The following is a 23,331-nucleotide window of genomic DNA, read 5'->3' on the forward strand; positions in this document are numbered from 1 at the left end:
ATCTAACCCGTAACCCGATCACTTGACCGGGTCGATGACCGGATAGAGTTTCAAAACTATGGGAAATAGCGCTGATGGGCTTACAAAACGATGTCGTAAGAAGAGATGAAAAGGACTGAGGCTGATTAATTATTTGGGCCAAGTATAAGCTGGAGCTCTCATCCACGGACCATTAGGAATGGAACGAATTTGAAATGGCTAGATGGTGGCTTGTCACCTTGAATTCACATTCCGGTGTCAGTTGAGCATATTTAAAAGTAGTTACGGTTATTTTTATTTTAAGTATTTTTTATTTAAAAATGTATTAAAAAATTTAAAAATACTAAAAAAATATTAATTTAAAACAAAAAAAATTGAAATAAATTTATTTAAAAAAAATTGAAATACAAAAACATCATGTTTAACGGTTCACTTGCCAACCTGTGAATTAATCTATTAACGGTTCACTTGCCAAATCAAGAACTCAAATTTTCGAGCAAAAACAAAATGAAGGAAAAATACCACTAGTGTATTTCGATGGTTTTCTTCATGGAAGCCCACAGGAAGGGGAAATAGAGCTGATGGACGTACAAATAATGTTGTAAGAAGAGAGATGAAAAATTAAAAATACTAAAAAAATATTAATTTAAAATAAAAATAAAAAAATTCAATTTATTTTTTAAAAAAATTTAAAACACAGAAAGAAACATAATGATATTCATCTGCATTTAAGAGTCCCAACTCAATTTTAGAGGGAAAAAAAAAAAGAGACGCTGTAAATTGTCAAAAACTAATGCAAACAAAATATTATACGCTGTCCGACGTGCGTGACAATCCTTTCGAAATCCTGTCGAAGTTTCAAGGGCGATAGGACCTCAACTCTTCAATCAAAGCATTGAAATCAGACCAAGAAGATCCACCTTCTTCAACAGCCTTCCTCGCCATTTCTCCTAGCTTATTTGCTCTGCTCCTCTTTTCCTCTGCTTCTTCACCCACCATGATTCGAGTGATTGCCTTCTCTACAGCTTCACTCTTAACATGGTCTCCACGCACTCTAACCCATTCCTTGACTCCAACACCAACTTCAGTTCTTAAAACATCAGTCACCAACTTTTCATTATAGAATTGCTCAGCAAATACAGGCCATGTAATCAAGGGCTTCCCTGCAGTTATGCCTTCAAGAGTCGAGTTCCATCCACAATGAGTCACAAATGCACCTATTGCTTCATGATCAAGAATCAACACTTGGGGTGCCCACCCTCTTATAATCAGCCCCCTGTCTTCCATTCTTTCCTCAAACCCTTCAGGTAACCAATCTTCCTTATCTTCTTCACTGTTTTTGTTTCTTCTAACAACCCAGATAAAATTAAGGACAAACAATAAGACCTAATATGGGAAGAGAAGAGTGTTTTGGTGATGTTGCAGTTGAAGTTTTAATGGCGATGCATATTTACTCTTGACAAAAGGAGAAAACCGATTCATAAAGAGAGATAAAGAAGTATTTTAAAGAAGTTAGTTTTAACATTATTTTAGTAATAAATTAGAGAAGAGTGCCTCCAATTTATTTTTTTTTTTTATTTTTAAATATTAATGTTCATTTAAAATTTAATTCTTAACTCGGTTGCTTTAAACATTTGAATTCGATTGGAAATATTCTAAACATGATGTGTGCTGCATGTGAAATTAAAAAAAGAAAGGGAAGCTAACCCTAATGGGTGAGATTTAACTGGTCAAATTATGTATTTATTTTTTATAGGTTATCAGTTTGAGTCCTATAAATTTCAGAATCATTAGAGATTTACATAATTGTTAATTTTGAGGCTCGAAAGATTAATTAAAATACACACAAGCTGACCTAAACAACTATATTAATAAAAAAAAATAAAAAAGGGAAGTTCCCTTCTATCCTTAGCAATTGAACCCAACAAATTCAGTAAACCCCCTTGTCTAGTATTTCCAGTGACATGGTTATTTTTCATTATTATTATTTTTACTTTGAATATTTGTAAGTTGCAGAAGATAGAAATGCTTTTGAAGAAAAGAATTTTAATGAAGACGCCATTTAATAGTAGAATGGACTTTCATACGGGTCATTATTTGACAAGTCTAATAAATTGTACAACATTTGAAGCGTGTTTGGTGTTAATTATCATTTTTATTAATGATTTAATTCCATGTTTTAGCATATAGGTGCAAATCAACATGCTTCAAGCTGGCGTTCCATGCTATAAATTTGTAGTTCAATATTGTCGGCTGACAATCCTATTGTCGTGGTTTTACCCTATTTTTTTTTTAACTTTTTTTGAAGTTACTTTTTTTTTACATTTAAAATAAAATGTGTTTCGGTTTTGCTTTTAATATTTTTTTTCTTTGACTTGGGGAAGAAATCAATTCATGCACTATATAAAATGCATTAGATGCAAGCGTGCATGGATACACTACTCGAGAAAAAAATGTTCCATAAGACAAGAGTAATTAAATGTAGCTACGTATGAAGATAACTGACAATTTTAAAATTCAAGAAGTATAGAAATAACATCCTACTGGATAATTAATTATTTTTTTTAAATGCTTAATGGCTTGAAATAAAAAGCTTAAATGAATAGTAGATATAACAAATAATTCATAATAGGCTAAGGTGACTAATAATTAATACTTATAAAAAATCTTTACTAATTAATGTGGGGATTCTTAAATATTTAAGCTAATAATTTTATAAAAAAAAAATATAATGATATTTAAAAAAATAAATTCTGAAAATATATATTTTAAAAGTGTTAATAATGTTGAGATTATAAATTTAGAACTTGAAATGCTCGTGGAATATTTATAATCCATGAGTCTTGTTTTTTTTTTAAATGAAAATCTGAAATATAATTAGATTTTTCTGATATTTAAATTATATTTTATTTAAAATAATACATATTAAATTAATAAAAAATAATAAAAAAACCTACATGGGATCCAAAAAAAAAAAAATTCCAAATAAATATTAGGTTGGGCAAGTTGGACTTGTGGTACATGTTCGAGTAAACAAGGATGCTATAATGCATGAACGGCAAAACTGCACCCATACCCAAAAAAATTTAATCTGGAGCGCTGGATTAGTTAGCCCAGCACCCCCAGTTAACTGGATCCGGATTTAATGCGCGGACCCAATAATAAATGCTCGCATTCCCTAGCACCCAAATATAAATGGGATCGGGCATAACACTCTGAGCACAAACCAAAGCTTTTTTTTTTTCAAATTTATAGAACAGAGTAAGAACAACTTCTTTCTTTTCAATTTAAATAGTATGAGAAGATTTAACTATTCTAATTTTAATTTGTGTTTGATTGTCATTGTGATAAGTATTTTACGGGATAAAAAAATACACGTATAATATGAGATGTATCAAGTTGTGCTGGCCCTGTTGAGGAAGAACGCCGAGTTCATGTTTCCTTCTAGAGTGGGTTTTTTATATCTAGAAAATAGATATTTATTCATATAGTGTATTTAGTAGTATAGTATATTATGTTTTTTTAAAAAATTATTTTTTTAGATGAAGATTAGATTTTTACATTTTAAAAAATATTTTTTATTTAAAAAAATATATAGAACTGAGTAGGGTTTCTTCAAGGCGAGTCATCTCAAACATTCATGTTCACCAATGGATGCTACATGTTCTCTTTCTGCTTTATCTTCAATGTTCCTGTTGCAAAGTGACAGCGGCTGATGTGCCTTGCCTTCCTGCAGTGTTCTGAGTAAGCTGGTTCCAGCTCATGGAAACTATTCATGAGGACTCCATAGCTTCTCACTTCTGATTCTGAAATCTGATTTAGCTTGTAAGTCCATTCTCAGTTGTCTGTTTTAAGTAATCTGGCAGTTGCATTTGCAGTCTTGTCTTCTTTATCTGGTCTGGTAATTCAGGCACTATAGAAGGTTCAAAATCTGATAGACTGAAACCACTCTTTTGTGGGGATCACATCGTTTTTGGGAATCAAAGAAAAACATACAGAAAAAACTCGTTTCATTGAAATTCAACCTTGGAATCCCGACCTTGTCAACAACTCCTGTAGCCCACAGAAACATCATGTTTGCCACGAGACAATTTGGGTGGCATTCTTCAAGGATCTGTTAAAGTGGTGTTGAAGCATGCTTAAGGCCTTTAAGAGATCCGAATTCATGTTCCACGAATTATTAGAACTTAGGTTCTCACACCCTTCAGGTAGCCCTGCCTCAGCGGAAGGAAATTTTATTATGTGAGTGCTGATATCAAGATCCAGTTTCTTGTCTCTTTCTATTGTTTTAGATAAGAGGGGTCCATTAAGGGGAGTGGAAACAACGGTTGCTTTAACCCCATTCCTAGTAACTAATCTTTGTCATGTCAACGGTTGGGATCATGTGGCCATGAGCCATATATGGGAGAAATAGGACATGAAAAGCTGATATGGCTGTGAATCTGTGTGGCCTGGTAGAACAGGTATAGATTTAGAGCAGAGGATTAAGCGGTCCGATGATGGTTGGAAATTTGGGATGAACAAAAGGCTAGAAATAGAACAATGATTTATCCGCTGATTTGGGATGGCTGCAGAGACTAGGTTCGGGCATTATTTTCCCATATCATATTCCAATTCTTGCTTTCCCCTCATCATCTTGTTTATGAGTTCAGATATGTATTGGACCTTAAGAAGAGAAATAGACAAAGATGACTTGGTTTCCAAGCATATTGTTGTGTCCTGGTAACCTTTGTGAAACATAAAATATATAAAATGATTGTTTCATGAAAAATGATTTCTTTTATTTACACATTTAGCAGTTTCTCTAAGAAAACTGGGTTAGAGTTGCTGACCCCTCCTATTAAAGAAACAATTTGAAAGACTAAATTTTCTCTGTGCCCACGAGGCATCCAATTGCTGACAATCACAGTATATCATGTCGCAATATGCTCTCTCTCTTTTTTTTCCATGAATTTATTCTTTATTTCCTTCTGACATCCCAGTTGAAAAACAAGAGTGGTCTCGTCTGTGAATTTTCTTATTGATCTTATCTTTTCTTTGGGGTTGTCTTGTTTGGCCAGTCTTCTTATACTGCATTGTTTATGTTTCAAGTCTGACTTCATGTCCAATTTTTTTTACTTGGTTGACAACTTTTATATATGAGCTCATGTTGGTGCATTTGGATTTGTGAAGTGAAATAAGATTTCTTAGGTTGCATTGTCATGGTCATGACCGAAAGGGTTCTTAGATGGGTCGGGTAATGTGTGCTGTTTTGTATCTAACTTCGTGGCCGGACAACGAAAATTATAATCTTTCCTTTCTTATGATTGTGGGCAAGGTTGTCAAAATCGCGTTTTGACTCGTAAAATCGTACGTTTTTACGAGTCAAAACATGCATTACGGGTTGAATCGGTTGAAAAAATAAAAAATCGGTAAAATCGGTAAAATCGGGTAAAATCGCGATTTTATACCCGATTCCACGATTTTGCTCTCTTCTCATTTCACCGCTGCCACCGTGCCACGTGTTGCCTGCCTATTGGCTTTACCAGATCACATTTCTCTCTTCAGTCTTCTCATTTCACCGAAAACCAGGTTCTCACATTTCTCTCTTTTGCTCACTTCTCATTTCTCATTTCACCGAAGGTCCGAAACAGAACAGAAATGAGAAATCCCTAAAATCAGTCTCATTTCTCATTTCACCGAAACAGAACAGAAATCCCTAAAATCAGTCTCTTAATTTCTTTCTCTCAGCCAACAATTAACCACCGTCCACCTCCACAACAGCCCTCGCCGCTCATCGTTTTTGTTTTTCCACCATCGACGGCGTCCTTTTCAGCAGCCACCGTGAGAACCAGAGTCCTTGACAACGACGTCTCTCCATTCTTCACCAGGTAAGTTACTCTGTTATTCCCTTTCGTTTCTTAAGTTGATGTTAATATTCACTGGTACTTCTTTGATTGAATTCGCAGGCTCCATCCTTGACTGCAATATTGATATGCATCTGCTCAGCCTCGGCCCTCGGTGCTCACTGCTCAGAATAGAGATAAGCTTCTCTCCAATCGTTTCTTACCATGTCTGTTTCTTTACAATTTAATGATGATAATTGTTAAAGAGTAATATTTTGATTCAAAGTTTCTATGGCTCTGTCTTGAATCGGTACTGAACTGAATTGAATCGCGGGTTGATCATTTTGCTGGCATATAGGATGTGAAGTAGAGGGTTGGTTGTTGATGACTGAAATACACAACTCACTCGCCGTAACATGGATTTCACTACCGATCTCAGTTTGCACCGAAAAAAGAGAATTTTGTTTGTGAATTTTAGATTCAAATATATATTGTTTGCACTACCGATCAGTTTTCACTACCGATCTCAGTTTGCACCGAAATACACAGCATTGTAATCGGTTTGCAGTTTGCACCGTAACATGGATGACAGATTTTGTTTGTGAATTTTAGATTCAAATGTATACTGTTTTTATTTATGTATAATGTTCAATGAATTAGTATTTTGTTTTGTAGAGGTTGGTTGGCTGTGAATACATAGAAGATGATTTATATATAAATATGTTGTTTCAATATTGCTTGCTTTTTTTTCTTGCATCTGTTTCAATTTTCACCCCAGCCTGCAGATTTCAAAGCACTGTCCATGGTAGATCTGTTTGGCTGGGTTTTTAGGAATTGGACTGAATTTAATGTCATTTTAGTATTATAGTACTGAATTAATTGGACTGAATTAATGGGGTGAAAATTGGACTGAAAATTGTTGAATTTGATTGAATTGAATGTCATTTCAGTATTATAAGACTGAATTAATTTTGTCAATTGTTATGTATAACAAAATGGTAATTATAATCATAAAATGTTTGGATTGATTACAGGGTTGATTTGAGTTGATTCTTGAATTGTTGAACACTTGACTTGAAAAATCTGTTAAAACATGAATTTTTATTTGAAACATGAATTTTTTTTAATGTATTTCAAAATTTCTTACGATTTTACGATCCGTTTTTACGATCCGATTTTGTGAAGGGCTTTCCATTTCATTCTAAAATTATGATTTTAACAACCTTGATTATGGGTTCTCGGTTTCAATTGCTGAAGGTCCAACGTTGGACCTTTCACTTCTGAAATTCTCAGCTTATAGAAGTTCGGTGAAAATTTGGGCTTTTTATGTTTGTACCGAAGTTGGGGTGGAATCCTTATTTTTTAGCATGAATTTCAAGTCAACTTGAACCACCAGTTTCAAGAAACTAATGTCTAGCCGCTGAATTGTGTATTTGGGTTCAGACCTACTTAGCACTGCTGTCAACTGGGCTGGCTGTCTGAAGATCCGATGCCCTTAACCTTTTTATTGTTCAATCAAAATTTTGCTCCATTAAATCCTTTTGCCCGCTTAATCTACTGTCATTGTATGGTTTTTTCTCTTAGAATTTGAACTTTGGATCATATTCGAGTTCACCCCAATCCTCACCGCTGGCCCAGTCCAGTGGCTCATGATCATTATATGGTTGAAACCTTCAATAAGGTTCCCCTCCTTTCATCATTTCTGGCATTCCTACGCCGTTCTTCTTTGCTTCTTGCATTCTAGATCGAGGATGATATCTACTTTGGAGAACTTCTATCCTTTATTAAAATTCCTTATTCTTTGCTTGCAAATCTTGTTATTCACGGACTGAGGTGTTGGAAACTTGTGCTGCGAGTTATTTTCTAATAAAATAAAATAAAATTCTTCGGGTTTTCTTTAATTATGTATGCGTAAAGATTATATATCCAAGTTTTCATCATACTTGGATGAGTACTTCCCGAGTTGCAGCTTGTGGTCAGCCAGGATCTTTAATTAGCTGGTTAAGGTGAGTGCTACTGCTAGCTTTATCATGTTTAACATTTTCAGAGATTCCCATAGGACTTCCTCCTTAACTAGACAAGTCCAGCTGTGATTTACGATCAACTGGGTTTAGAGCCATAACCCTTTAAGTGATTTCATGAATTAATGTTAGAATGGAATCAAAGTGTATTCTAGTGTATGGTTTTCGTTTTGAACAGAAAACAAGCCAACACATTTCAAATCAAGTAGTTTGTTTAGACTTTTAGACTTTGTATCCATTGGAGTCATCAATAAAGCTATCATGTCATTGAAACCACGGATATGTATGACTGTTGTATGGATGCAAAATTCATGTAGAACGCTCTTTCTTTTATTTTATTGAAAAACTAAATATCTGAGAAGCAACATTTAGCATTCTACGGGATACCTTTTTTTTCCCTTTTTCTTCTGACTCTTCTAGCTTTCAGAATGATGCAACAAGACAGTCTTGTTAATGTGGTGCACGTTCTTGCTTGCTTGTCTCAAGGGCCTATAATTCTTCAAGAAATGCAGTTAAATCAGAGTAAGATGATCCTCCTTCTTTCGTAGCCCTCCTTGCCATCTCTTTCAGTACCCTTGCTCTGTTTCTTATTTCCTCAGCTTCTTCACCAACCATCAACTGAATAATTGCCTTCTCTATGTCCTCCTTCCTCACTATAATTTTCTTTTCATATCTTGACCATTCCTGGGCACCAACTCCAATTCCTATTTTGAGAACATCGGTAATCAGCTTTTTATTGCAAAATTGTTCCGCACCAAGTGGCCATGTGACCATCGGCACCCCTGCAGTCACTCCCTCCAATGTTGAGTTCCAACCACAGTGAGTCATGAACCCTCCAACAGCTTTATGATCAAGGATCACCACCTGGGGTGCCCATCCCGATACTATTAAGCCCTTCCCTTCCATCCTTTTCTCAAATCCTTCTGGCAACCACTCCTCCTTTTCTGCAAGCTTTGTTTGCTTTCTCTCTCTCACAACCCGAATGAAATTCTGTCCAGAAGCTTCCAGGGCCATGGCAATCTCAAGTAACTGAGCAGCGGAAAGGTTGAAGAAGCTTCCAAAACATATATATAGAACTGAGTTGAGGCTCTTTTTGGCCAGCCATCTCATACATTAATGTTCATCAAAGGAGGACACGTTGCCTCTCTCTGCCTTATCTTTCATGTCCCTGTTGCGAAGGGACAGCGGCCCGATGTGCCATGTTTTCCTTTTTATTTCCATCTTGTAGTGCTCTGAATAAGCTGGTTCCAGCTCAAGGAAACTGTTGGTGAGGACTCCATAGCTTCTCACCATTGATTCTGATATTTTATCCATCAGCTTTGTAAGTTCATTCTCAGTTCTCTCTTTAATGAAAGCCGGCAGTCGTAATCTTGTCAGCTTTATCTGATCTGGTAAGCCAGGCACCACGAAGGGTTCGAAATCTGAATCTACTCCTTCGGGAGGTTCATAGCGTTTTAGGGAATCGAAGACACAGGAAAAAAACCTGTTCCATTGAAAAACAACCTTGGAATCCTGAGCTTGTTTGCAGCTTCTGTAGCCCATGGAAACAACATGTCTGCCACAAGACAACTGGGATGGCATTCTTCTAGGAGCTGTTCAAGTGGTTGCTGAAGCATGCCGATGGCCTTTAAGAAATTCGGAAGCATGTCAGGCGAGGGAATAGAACTTAGGTTCTCACATCCTTCTGGCAGCCCAGCTTCTGCAGAAGGGAATTTTATAATGTGAATACTGATATCAAGACCCAGTTGTCTATCTCTTTCAATAGTTTTAGAGCAGAGGGGTGCATTAAGAGGAGTGGAAACAATGGTTGCTTTCACTCCACGCCTAGCAAATAATCTTGCCATGTCAACTGTCGGGATCATGTGGCCATGAGCCATATATGGGAAAAATAGAATATGAAGCTGGTATGGCATTGAATCCATGTGGTCTGGTAAGACAGATTTTCTGTTGATGATTAGTGATCTGATGATGGTTGGAAAGTCGGGATGCACAAATAAATAGAACAATAATTTGTCAGTTGGTTAATAGGTTTTGGGTTTATTTTTCCTGGGAAAATTCTTGTTCTTGCTCTCCTTGTCTAGGCTGTGGTTTGAGATTGTATATAATGTACCCTATGAAATAAAACAGAGAAAAATGACCTGGTTTCCAAGCATGTTCCTGCTAAACATGTCAAACTTAAAATATGTAAAAAGGTGGCTTTTATGAAACATGCTCTCTTTCGTTTAAATATATACAAATTCTCGTAGAAAACTGGGGCACAGTTACTGAAAACATGATGAAGACTTGTTTTTCTCTGATTGAGACTATTTGGCAATCAAACTTGGCATCAAAGCATGTGAGAAAACCCGCACCCACCCACCCTTCCCCAAATCACTGTAACAAGAAAATATTGAAAAGTCATTGAAACTAAGTGTATTATATTCTAGTTTGCTCTTTTTTTCATGAATTATTGCCTTCTCTGATTTTTTTTAATCTCATAAAAGACTTGTTGTAACAGAAGAAAAGTCTTGATTCTAAATTTTCTTGTGCTGTTCTTGTCTTCTTTGAGGTTGGTTGTCTTTTTTCTTAAACTGCATAATATATGCTTCAAGTTTAACTCTCATGTCCAAGAATTTTCCTTTTTCTTGGTTGACAAGTTTATGTGTGAGCAGACGTCGGTCCATTTGGATTTGTGGTGAACAAGCGTGTTAAGATTGTCGTGGTTCTGGTTGATCGGGCTATTAACTTGGGAAAGGGTAACGTGTGCTGTTTTGCATCCGACTTTATGTTTCCTAAGACTAAGGAAATTGTACAGGTTCTCCTATTGCATGATTGTCTGTTAAGGTTCCATTGACGTTTGTTGGACCTTTCAAATCAGAAATTCATGTGCTTAGAAAAATTTAGGATGTGTAATGCTCCACGAAATGAGTAGGTACTTGAGGTTAATTTGAACCGCTAGTGTGGAGAAAATAATGTTCGGATTCACTTGGCACTGTACACAATTGAGATGGTTCTCTGAGCAGCGTAGGCCCTTTTTGTTGTTCAATCAAAGGCTTGTTTGAGCACAGATCCATGAACATTGCATAGTTTTTTCTCAAGGATCTGAATTTAGGATCTAATTCTAGTGCACCTCAACCGCTGACAACTGGCCCAGTTGAATGGTTTTTGATCATTGTATGGCTGCTAACTTCATATGATACAGTCACTCTTTTCGCTTTTGTTTTAAGACATCTTTCTATGAAATTCTTACACTGTTATCTTTCGCTTGTTTAAGTTTAGACCGAGGACGGTATCTTCTTGAGAGAATACTAAGCATCAATATGCCATTCCATATTCTTTCTTATTCTCGAGTAGGAAACACAAGGGAAGCATGCAAAGATTCTGATTGTGAGATGGGGGGGATGTCAAGCGCCAAAATGAAAGATACCGAGTAGGAAACGGAAGGGAAGCATTCATTTGCTTTTTTCAAGTTCATTCTCAGCTCTATGATTGAAGAGTTTAAAAATGCAATGAGACGAATCTCAACAATTGAGAAGCAGGGTAAGAGACACACCGATGATCCATCGAACTTCACATCCTAAATTTATGTTACATCAATGGGGCAACTTTTTAAAATTCACAGGTTTTGTGATGTTTGACGTGTTGGTGGTTGCGGGTGGTGGCTGTCCATTGAACCCATGTGCAAATGGTATCTTCAGCTCCAGGATCTTTCATTAGAGCGCACACTTCGACAGGCTATCTATATTCCGACGAGTATCTTAAGAACCTATGGTCGAAAACAGGTGAAGAAAAGTCATATTTATCAAGAATAGTCACAAGATAAAACTCTGGACATGACAGATGAAGTCCAATAACTGAAGAAGATGTTGTCCCCACTAATGTCAAGATCCAATTATTGAATTAAAAGTTTAATTTAATGTCCCTACACCTTCATCCTCAGCAGCAAATAAAACCAAGAATTTCTTACTGAAGTGAATGTGCCTTGGAAATTCAGATGATTTCCTTCTATTTTCCGCTCTTTCCGTGATATTCATGTCCCACGAGGGATGGCGCACTATAAGACACTTCGAACCATGTTACTATAGAATAGCTACCACCATGTCCCAAAAGAAAGGTTTGATTCGCAGGGATGGAGTGGAAAACAGTAATGCAGAAATAAGTGTCTGAAAATGAGATCCCAACAGTCCCACCCCAAGACAACTTTTCTATTGCAAACTTTTGTATGCTCGTGAATCTTGACTTCCTTTACTTATGGTCTACCTCTACCCTCTTCATAGTAATATATATACGTCCCTGTTCTCTTTACTCTCTCAAGTCCAGAGACCCTTCAGCCAGTATAGATGGGTACCGCTTCTTTGTGTTCTTCAATTCTACTTTTCACTCTCATTTTTCATTCATGCTTGCATTACAATGCGGCTGTTGGGACAGAGAGGGAAGCTTTAGAAATAATCATAGGTGGGGGTGGGGGTGGATATTCTCCTGCCCCTTCTCCTGAGAATGAAAATTGTCCTCCCCCGCCCCCTCCCGAACCCCTTTGTCCCCCGCCTCCCCCTCCCCCCCTCTCCCCCCCCCGCCCTCGCCCCCGCCTCCCCCTCCCCCCTCTCCCCCGCCTCCCCCCTCGCCGCCGCCCTCGCCGCCCCCTCCCCCTCCTCCTCCCTCGCCGCCGCCGCCCCCTCCCCCCTCTCCCCCCCCTCCGCCCTCGCCGCCCCCTCCCCCACCTCCACCCCCGCCGCCCCCTCCTCGGCCCCCTCCGCCCCCTCCTCCTCCCCCTCCTCCGTCTCCACGGCCCAACCCGCCAAGTAATGGTTTTGTGAGCAAAAACATTGAAAGAGACTATCACATAATTCAGAGATTCAAGGAATTAATCACTGAGGATCCCATGAACATTACAAAAAAATGGGTGGGAAATGATGTCTGTCATTATCCAGGCTTTAAATGTGCAACTGTACCTGACCAGAAGGTGACAGCCCTTGCAGCGGCAGATTTCAATGGCTACCATTTTGGTGGCCCGGAGCTCACAGGTTTCCTCGATCAGTTGCTGGACTTATCCATCTTTCATGCGAACACCAACAAGTTCACTGGTCATGTGCCAAAGAATCTTAACACTTCCAGAGTCCGTTACTTATTCGAGCTCGATCTCAGCAACAACAAGTACTCTGGTGAATTCCCTGTGTCTGTTCTTCAAGCCACCAACTTAACCTTTTTAGACATCAGGTTCAACGCATTTTCAGGGCCAGTTCCAGCTGAAGTCTTCACCTTAGACCTAGATGTGCTTTTCATCAACAACAACAAATTCTCACAACAGCTTCCTCGTAATCTCGGTTCCACACCTGTCCTTTATCTCACTTTGGCCAACAACAATTTTCGTGGTTCCATTCCAAAAAGTATCGGCAATGCCCGAAACCTTCTTGAAGTGCTTTTCTTGAACAATGAACTCGAAGGGTGCTTGCCATACGAGATTGGCAAATTGGACAAGGCTGTCGTGTTTGATGTGGGCCGCAACAAGTTGACTGGCCCAATACCCCATTCATTTGCATGCCTAAAAAAGATGGAGATCCTGAATTTGGCCGTGAATAAATTTTACGGGCCGGTGCCGGAGATGGTGTGCGACCTGCCTAGATTAGCAAACTTGTCTCTCTCGTACAACTATTTCACTCAGGTCGGACCTGAGTGCAGGAAATTGATAAAGAAAAGGATTCTTGATGTTAGAATGAATTGCATTTTGGATCTTCCTGGTCAGAGATCAGCAGCTGATTGTGCTAAGTTCTTTTCTAAAAAGAGGACTTGTCCCAATGAGAGGTCGCTCAGCTATATTCCTTGCAGGAAGGGTGGTTATTCAAGTTCATTGGAGACATCTGATCAACAATCTATGGCTCCGGCTGCTGCACCTATAACATATAATGCCCTTAAACCGCATAAGCTGCGGCTTTAAATGGATCCCTTCAAGATAGTCTCTTGATTTGGTTGATGGCTGCTCCTATCTATGTACACATATTTCTCCTGATCAGCTTATAGCTTGTCGTATGAATCATAATGAATAAGGTGAACTCATTTCTGCTTTCAAAGCAAATGCAACTATATAGCTTAATGATATTTTGTCCCCTTTACTTCCTGTTTTCTTCTCGATTTCTGGGCAGCCGTTCTCGAAGCCCGTTTGGTATTGAATTTCATCCTCCTTTTTTTTTATCTAAAAAACAAGTTGAAGCTTCATACCAGACAGGGCATTAGTGACCATTATACTCAGATAACAATGAGGATTGCATCACAACACTCTGTCTTTGCTATTTTATTACTTCTTTGTTTGTATAGTTATTGTTACAAGAAATTGCCCTCTCTCTGCGAAAAAAATAGTTATCTGTATATCTTGTTTTTATGCATAGCTCGAGTATCCGTAATATCTTTTATTTCTTTCAACGTCGTCCTATCATGCAATTTACTATGGATGACTTTAGTTGACCCGAGTCCTCAATCACTCTGAGAGCACATCAGCTGACCCAAGTCCTCTGTCACTTTAGAGAGCTGGGCCCAGCGTTTGTCTGTTAAGAATAAAAAAATATGCCTGTTCTGGTTTAGAAGCCGATGAAAGAACAGTAAAGAGATGTTTCGCAGTCAGGTTTTGATTGCTTTTTTAAAAGTAATGTTTTTTATTTAAATAATAATTTTTAATTTTTTAAAAATTATTTTTAACACATCTAAAAATATTAATAAAATATTAATTTAAAGTAAAAATAATTAATTTTAAAAAACAAAAACAGACCGACACAAGTCCTAATCCCGACAAGAGGATCTAGAAGGCATCAAGTATCAGCAAAATTGCCCTAAAATGAAGTCAAGTCCAGATGAGGACATGGAATACCTAGCTGGAAACAGCCCACAAGCAGGGCCCATGCCTGACTTGACGGGAAAAAGATTTTCATTTATTTTATTTCTCTCGTCTTTTCACCGAGTCGGACACAATGCAAGGCATAAAGGGCGATGCACTGTCTCTTTCTGATTTTGAAATGAGCCTTCGCCCATGGGGCACTGCTGTTATTGGATCTTGCCTCTGTAAGAAGAGGTGAGACGGATAGTTTGTGTTTTGGGTCGATTTTTGTAACTGGGTTGGTCTGCTGGTTGTGACGTGTTAAGAAGTATAGACTGAGATTTCCGTACGGGTGAGGTTTTTTTGGGGAGTTCAATGTGAAGCCCATAAAAAAAGACCTGTGTTTGGAAATCTGATTCCGATTCTTTTCAAGTATTTTTTTTTATTAAAAATAAATTAAAATATATTTTTTATTTTTTAAAAATTATTTTTTGATATCAACACATCAAAATAATCTGAAAACATTAAAATAAATTAATTTAAAATAAATAAATAAAATTTTAAAAAAAAATCAAATTTTTTCAAAAATATTTTTGAAGCGTAAAAACAAAAGCCATGCTTTCCTTTTTTTTTTTTCCCTTAACGCTTAGGATACTTTAAGAAAACTGGCCATTAAAAAAAAATCTCACCAACCTATCTATAAAAAAAAACAAAAAGAAAAGAAAGTAATTCCACTCAACATGTTCATAGTCCATACCACGAAAAATACTTTGTTAGAGAAGATGAATAAGAGATTTTAGGTGTATTTGAGTAATTGATTCATTATTTTTTCATATCAACATATTAAAATTAAATAAAAATATAAAAAAAAATCTATTTTAAATAAAAATAGAATTAAAGGAACGCGGTACAATATGGTATTCATTAGGGGTGTTCAAAAAAACTGAATAACCGAAAAAACCGATGAAAAATTAACCGAGAAAACCAAGCCAAGATAAAAAACCGATTAAACCGATTACCAAAACCAAAACTCTTTCCGGTTCGGTTCGGTTTCGGTTTCACCACCAAAACCAGTGAACCGAACCGGCTACCCGTAAAACTAAAGCCAGAAGAAACGACCTACTGACCTAGTATAAATACTAACTAGTACAATAAAGTGTAAACCTAAACCTAACATTACAATTTACTTCTGCAGCCGCCGCCCACACCAAACCTAAAATTTTCATTTTCTCTACCTCTTACTTTCATCCCTGCATATATCTCTTCTCTAGCTTTATCTCTTCTACAGCCGCCGCCCACACCAAACCTAACATCTTCTCTGCATCTATCTCTTCTTGAGCTGATTAACAAGTAAATAACCCACATCTCTGCATCCATCAAGTAAAGATATTGTTGTGCACCGTGTCAATATAATTTCAAGCTAATTCAATTATATATGATACATTTCAGTGGCAGGGAAGCATGGCCGCAAACAAACTCCAACGACATGGATGGGCACAGACAAGGAACGTTCCAGTCACAACAAAGATCTGGACAACTAATGGAGGTATCATCCCAAAGTCTAGAATTCCTTAAAGATTTTTCAAAATTTCCAGAAATCCAACATATAGGGATAAGAGTTTAATTGCATGGATTTGCTTGACTAGTTACTTACAAGAGGTGGCATGCACTTCTCTTAATTAATACTGTAGGAAAGCGATTCGACTAGGCCGAGAAGCTACTTGGGGTCTAGTTTGGATTGCAAGAACCCCAGCTTGGAGTTCACAATGTGTAGACCAGATTGGCCGGGGAAAGAACATTATTGATCATGCATAAACAATTGCTATATACCATGGTTGTCTTTCTTTGAAGTGAGTTCCTGCCCACCGTAAGCCAATTTAAAAAACAAACCAAAAAACCCCATGGGATTAGGTTTCCCGGTTTTTTCCTTAAAAAACCGGATTTAACCGAACCAGAAATGTTCGGTTTGAATCTGTTTTCGGTCCAGTTCGGTTCATTTTTTGCAACAATACTGTAATTCGGTTCGGTTGATTTTTTTAGTCTAAACCAAACCGAACCAAACCGTGAACACCCCTAGTATTCATTTCCAACAATATTTGTGATGGGGGCCAGCTTTTCCCGATGACATCCATGGTCGTTAGATTTCAGAGGATGATGAGGTTCTTTACACAATTAAAAAGGATCGGAGATGGTTGAATCTACAAAACAAATCTCCATTACAGGATGAGGGTTTTTGCAGTTATAAGTTTAGTGTACAGGGAGGAAATGTATAAAATCAAGCAAGGGTTTGAGGGAAAATATTGGGAAGAAGAAGATCCTTGAATCCTAGACCTCCTTGTTCTTTATGCAGGCATGGAACTTATAATGCGGATATTGTTTAAAATTATAAAAAATTACAATTTCAGTGCACAACCTTTGATTTGTGCTCTTTTTTTAGTGCTTAACCTTTTATCTTACTTATTTAAAGTCTTTTTATCTCTAATTGTTTTCTATTTAAGTTTTTTCCATAATTAAAGATTGTTAAACATTGATGTGGTTAGAATAGTCTTGAAACCCGACCCGGTCATCAACCTGGTCTAATGATCGGGTCACGGGTCAGATGGGTTGACCCGGGTTAACCCGGGTCAACAAAAAAAAGAGAAGTTATTGCATCAACTTACTAATGGAGTAGTTGTTCTTGGTAAGAAATCATCCTGGATAAGAGCAATATGTTTACATCAAGGTATTGCCTTTAACACTGAAATAGAGTGATTACAACGCAGATTCAAAGAATAACATGAAACATCTAGTACTGGCATCCTAATTATTTTCACAAAAATATGGTTGATTATTATACAAATCTTAACATATGGTACTAACCGCACCATTCATCAATTTATTATGTCCTAAATTCTGTGCATCATACAATACGAAACACATATCAATTAGATTCTGCAGCAACCAGGCAATGAAACTATGAAAGCACCTGTTAAAATGAAATATCCAACAGCTCTTTAAACGACAGTTAACTGCAAAGTCCTACAATTGCCTTAAAAAAAATTCAAACTCGAAAGATCTTATCATAAAATTCAACATAAATCAAACTTTTGACCAATCAGCATCAGAGAAAAATACACAAGACAGTCAAAACTAGTAGCCTTCATTGGCATCACAGATCAAACAAAATCACAGAACCAAATAAATCAATCCATCGACAAAACTAACCTGCAAGATAACAGAGTGAATAACATCAGCATGCTTAACAACCAAATTAAGAGACATGCACCTTGCCGTTCACCACATAATCAAGATCAGTATTAACAAATGAGAGTGAAAAGTTAATCCCCATGATAGACATCAATCAATAGTTAAACATTCTGCTAGAATTATTCACAAGCAAATTAGTCAGTAAATCAACCTTATTCGAAGAAAAGAGATCAAGAAAAACACGTGCTTGTTGAATCAAGAAAAATGAGGCAGAGATCAAGAAAAGAATAGAGAAACATACCCATGGGTGTGAACTGCGAATGAATCGTTACAGAGATCAAGAACTGTAAATTTATGCCAGATCAAGAACTGCAAGTTCAGAAAAAGGCAAAGAATAAAGAAAAGAGAGAGTGAAAGAAGGAGATTCGGGAAGAGAAACAAGAATCTAACTTTATTCACAGATTTGAAATAGTGATCAAGAGTCTTCTACTCCTCTGCTCTTCGCGATTGAAATTGCTTTTCCTTATTTAGGTTTTATCTCTATTTGCAATTGCAACAATTTTGCATCATTCATCTTCGTCATTTGATGTCTTTAAAGGAGGCCGGGTCTCAGCCGGGTTCGCCTGGGTCGCCCGGGTTCCGGGTCGACCGGGTTTCTTCGGGCCAACTCCCAAGCGGGTTTTTACTTAGACCCGGATCGGTTCCAGGCCCGGGTCGACCCGCCTGGCCGGTCCGGGTTTCAAAACTATGGTGGTTAGTATCAATTGACACGTGAATCATGTTATACTGGCACTTAGCAAGATTACGATCTCTAATCTCTAAGTTCTTTTCTTTTTTGTATATGTTTCTTTTTAAAAATAAACTTATATATATTAAATATTGGTAATTACTATTAAAATGCTCTAGAGTGGTTTGGATTGGTTCGCTGTATTTTTCATGAATGTGTTAGTTTTGTTAATTAGATATTAAGATATGATCATGAAAGAATCTAATTACGAAAACTAACCCCCAAATAGTCATGCTGCTAAAAAAACCACGGAGCTCCATTCCACCGGAGTTTCAACAAAATTTAAATGTAAATTTTTATTTAAAATAATTTTGTTATATTTTTAGTTACTTCATAGACATCAAAAATTGTTTTTAAAAAGTAAAAAGTTATTAAGATATATTTTTAAATAACAAATTTATCAAGCAAGTTTATCATTGTAGCTTGCTATAAACATATCAACTTGTTTGTGTGATTGATATTGATTTTTAAAGAGTTTTTTATTTAAAAATATATGAAAATAATATTTTTTTTATTTTATAAAAAATATAGCATCAAAATAATCTAAAATCATAAAAAAAATTATTTAAAATAAAAAAATTATTTTTTAAAAATATATTTTTAAAATATTAAAAAAAAAAAAACAGAACCGAAAACCCGAATCTCCAGCCCGGTGAGAACCAACAGGGACCTCGCAAGAAGAAACATACATGAGCCTCAAGGACATTAACTCCACAGCTTTTATTTCTAACCAAGTAAAGCATGCCAGTCCATTATCAATCGTTGTACCTCACCGACACAAATTTCTTGTTTCCCGCTCTGTCAGTGCCTTAACGTACGCTTTCGTCACGTGCATCACGTGACTAAATTCAAAAGTAAGAGAATTCTTTTGAAAGAAATACCTGCGAGTCATACTCATCAGTATATCAGTCCCTAAACTCGCCAGAGTGTTTGTTTTTGTCATTAGACATGTTTTTTAAAGTGTGTTTTAATTATTTTTTTATCTAAGACAAATTAAAGTTGTGTTTTTTATATGTTTTTATAATAATTTTAATGTATTGATGTTAAAATTAAAAAATTAAAAAACTTATTTTGAAACATTAGTATTTAAAAAATATTTTTGAAAATTACATTGTACCACATTACTCACCATAAATCTTGTTAATTTCTCACATTATTTATCTTAAAATAACAAGTTCATGCATCATTTTCCTTACAGTAAAATTGGGTTTTTTCAACCTGTGTTAATTAGTAAAATACTATATTTACAAAGATAATTGGACAGTGAAAGGTCATTCAAAATTTTGCTACCATTTCTTTCACTTAGCAACATGGAGAAACTGATGCCAATATCAAATATTTTTTTAATAGAAAGAAGCTCTTTTATTTGATTCTCTCATTATATTGTTTTAATCTATATGTAATAGATATTTTTAATTATTAAATAAAAGAGTTGATGTGATTTATTTTGTGAATTAACATGACAAAATCTTCATTTTATGTTTTTTCCTTATTCGTATATTTGAAATATAATATGGTAAAATTATTTATAAAATCCCAATTTTTTTCTAACCAGATTTAATGATTTTACAGTCATGGAAACCGCATAAAGCTTGGGGAGAAATTAGCAAGATTATAAAGACCGGGGACTGATCTATTAGTCACTGTGCAATCTGGGTACTGATTTGTAGTTCGCCAAAAGAAAAGAAAAGAAAGTGAAGTGATAATAGAGACTTTCAGCAGTCCATTTTTTTGCCTGGCGTATTATCTGGCACCTGCATCACCAATCCCATGAAAGCCCTCACGAACCTTCGTGTCTGAACTCTCTTGCAGGCCAATACTAGGACGCGTTGAAAATCATCAAGATAAGGGCGCGTGTGGATTCCAATATTCCAAATGTATAAAATTATAAATCAATCGAGAGAGAAGTCTTAAAAGAAACAAGTCAGCTAAAGCTCCCCTGAGCCCCTGTTACCGTCACCGACACAATAGTATTCTTTACCCTCATCGCTCCCTCTCCTCTTCCTGTTTGGGTTGGGATTATTTGTTTTTGTGGTTTTAAAAAAAGATTGATTTTAAATTAATTTTATATATATATTCTTAATAGCTTCGATGTACTATTACTGTTAAGAATAAATTTTAAAAATAAAAAAGATATATTATTTTAATATATTTTAAAATTAAAAACGATCTCTGGTAAAAAAAAAAAAAAAACACTTAAATATTTAACATCAAAAAACAAACATTTTAAGCTTTTTATGATAGTATGATTATTTTTTAAAATATTTTTTATTTAAAAATATATTAAAATAATTTTTAAAATAATTATTTATTTATTTTTTATAAATTATTTTTGATATCAGCCTATCAAAATAATTTAAAAATATCAAAAAAATATTAATTTAAAATAAAAAAAAATAAAATACAAAAACAAACATAACAATATATTCTATTATAAAAAAGCAGAGGCTTCTTCTACGTATGGAACAGAGAAAAACCACATCTCAAGGTTAGAGTTTAGCAAGTACGAACCAAAAATGTTTAATATATAAACTATTTCTCAATTAAAATGTATATGAATATAACCATCATGTATTGTATATGAATTACACGCTATAGTATCCAAAAAAATAAAATTGAACATACATGTGATGCAAGAATCTTTAGAATTTAATGGTGGCTAAATTTGGAAGTGTACAAAAGTGTTTCCTTTGAGAAATGTGAAGAGCAATGAGATGGACATTTTAGGGCTCCTTTAGTATTAAAAGGTTGTTAGAACTTAGAAGGTCTAATGAAGTGTCCGGTTGAGTTGAATATGCTTGTTTTGTTTAACAGGCCAAACACTTTAAACTAATAAAAGATTAGAGGCTCATGAACAGTTAACCAGTCACGTTTTTGTTTCAAAACTCCCACCTTTTCTTAGCAACCAAACAGGGTAAGACATTGAGTGAAAAGGGCCTTTGCTAATCCAAGAATTAGTCACATTTTGGTTTCAAAACTCCCACCTTTTCTTAGCAACCAAACAGGGTAAGACATTGAGTGAAAAACGCCTTTGCTAATCCAAGAATTAGCCACATTTTTGTTTCAATATTCCCTTCCTCTTCTCATCAATCAAACGAGGCTTCTAGACATGAAAGTAAACTGAGAAACACGTTTTTTCCATTCCAAGATTAATGGCCCATTAATTGTCAATCATACACTCTTTTTTCTCTCGAAATTCCACCTCTTTTCACATTGACCAAACAAGATTAGACGTAAAAGTAGATTGAGAAAAAACGCTGTGGCCATTCCAAGACTCATGGCCGGTTAATCAACAATCAACTAGTCATATTTTTGTTCCAAAAATCCCAGCTTTTCTCATCAACCAAACAGACTATACATAAAAGCAAGATTTTGAACAGCCGGCACTTGATTTTCATGCTTGATTTTGAGGATTTTTTTGGCAGTTTAAGTCCTATAAAAACTACATTTCTATATTAAAAGAAAGAAGGAAAGAAAGATATGCGATGGTACAAGTAATCACACAAACCCCTGATCTCAATCATCAAAACCATCATCCCCGGATGATAAAGATGCCGTCTTTGTTATTGAAGTTGGCAATGATGATGACAAAGATGTCGAATTTTTGCAGAACTCAAAGCAATTAGCTTCCTTTCTCTCCAACACAAAATGTCCCAGTGAATCAATAGTCTCTACCAGATTCTCTTCACACAGAAACTCTTCACTATAAACCCCCTCAACTTCTCTATCAATTTCATGCACAAAAACATGTGTCTTCTTGTTGCCTCCTCTCTTACTCTTTGCCAGAACAGCAGCAGTAAATATTGGTGACATCCTCCCTGGAGCCGCCGCGAAATACCCACGAGGCCCATCAATTAAAATCACATCCCAAGAGATTTCATAAATGTGATTAGGCATGTCATTTATGCCAAGCTTACAATCAGAGAAGAGTAGATTTTGGACAGGCCTGCAGTCACCATTAACTTGCCCTTTTGTCACTAATAAAAGATCACTCATTTCGCTAACTTTGGAGGTGAATTGTATATCATAAGCTTCGATATCAGGGTGGTTTTTTTCAAAGTTCGAAACAAAGTACTCACTTTCATCAAGAAAGATTGTACGACCATGGAAATTGAGTGATTTCCACAGAAGGGTCTCGTGGGTCAGGCCAAAAACGAGGAAATTGCAATGAGGGGAGCAGTTTTGAAGAGTGGTGGCGATGGTGGAGAGTTCAGCGGATGACATGTGGGGTGTTGTGGAGTTGGCTGTGGAGGCGTAGTGGAGGAGGGCAGCGGTGACGGAGAGTGGGAGAGAGTTGGTGGAGGTGGTGAGAGTTGAAGTTGTGGTGGTTGTAGGGAAGGTGGTGGTGGTGAAGAGAGTGATAGTGAAAGCTATGGTAAAGGAAGTGACTATGAAGAGTAACCGAAGACGGTGAGAAGAGGGCAGGGTTTTATGGATTGATTGGTGAAGTAGTATGAATTTCGTGTTAGTGTTTGTCTTCATTTTTCCTTGAGGTGAGGATTTGAAAGTTGAAACAGACAAGGTTTAGAAGGGTTCAAGTTTTGAAATCTCTCTCTCTCTCTCTCTCTCTCTCTCTCTCTCAATACTTTCTTTAACTTGGAATGAGAAAGGGAGACAGAGGAATCAACGGGGGAGATTAGCACGCCAGTCCCAAGGAGAGAGGTGAAAGGAACTGTGCTGGGGATACAAATTTGTATGCTTTTTTTTTTCAATGTATATCAGAAAAAAGTTATTTTAAATTTAAAAAATAAA

At 36.3% G+C, this 23,331-nt stretch overlaps 3 protein-coding genes and 2 pseudogenes across 3 annotated transcripts; 1 reads left to right on the forward strand and 4 right to left on the reverse strand.

The window, feature by feature from the left end:
* Positions 1-720: 720 nt before the first annotated feature.
* Positions 721-1,352, reverse strand: LOC140954180 (scopoletin glucosyltransferase-like). The gene has a single exon (XM_073411208.1). It carries the CDS (start codon positions 1,264-1,266, stop codon positions 838-840), a length of 429 nt encoding a protein of 142 aa, XP_073267309.1. The 5' UTR covers positions 1,267-1,352; the 3' UTR covers positions 721-837.
* Positions 1,353-3,121: 1,769 nt separating this feature from the next.
* On the reverse strand, positions 3,122-6,031 carry LOC118059013 (scopoletin glucosyltransferase-like; annotated as a pseudogene).
* Positions 6,032-8,227: 2,196 nt separating this feature from the next.
* Positions 8,228-9,781, reverse strand: LOC118059188 (scopoletin glucosyltransferase-like; annotated as a pseudogene).
* Positions 9,782-12,541: 2,760 nt separating this feature from the next.
* On the forward strand, positions 12,542-13,897 carry LOC118059014 (uncharacterized protein At4g06744). Its single transcript, XM_035071833.2, has one exon. It carries the CDS (start codon positions 12,684-12,686, stop codon positions 13,734-13,736), a length of 1,053 nt encoding a protein of 350 aa, XP_034927724.2. The 5' UTR covers positions 12,542-12,683; the 3' UTR covers positions 13,737-13,897.
* An 8,198-nt stretch (positions 13,898-22,095) lies between these two features.
* LOC118059015 (protein IRX15-LIKE) lies at positions 22,096-23,061 on the reverse strand. The gene has a single exon (XM_035071834.1). It carries the CDS (start codon positions 23,059-23,061, stop codon positions 22,096-22,098), a length of 966 nt encoding a protein of 321 aa, XP_034927725.1.
* Positions 23,062-23,331: the final 270 nt, after the last annotated feature.

The sequence above is a fragment of the Populus alba genome, chromosome 9, assembly GCF_005239225.2.
Source record: "Populus alba chromosome 9, ASM523922v2, whole genome shotgun sequence".
NCBI classification, from domain to species: Eukaryota; Viridiplantae; Streptophyta; class Magnoliopsida; order Malpighiales; family Salicaceae; genus Populus; species Populus alba.

Coding starts and splice junctions, on each gene's coding strand:
- LOC140954180 (XM_073411208.1), bottom strand. CDS start 1,266: ATGGAAGACAGGGGGCTGATTATAAGAGGGTGGGCACCCCAAGTGTTG.
- LOC118059014 (XM_035071833.2), top strand. CDS start 12,684: ATGAACATTACAAAAAAATGGGTGGGAAATGATGTCTGTCATTATCCA.
- LOC118059015 (XM_035071834.1), bottom strand. CDS start 23,061: ATGAAGACAAACACTAACACGAAATTCATACTACTTCACCAATCAATC.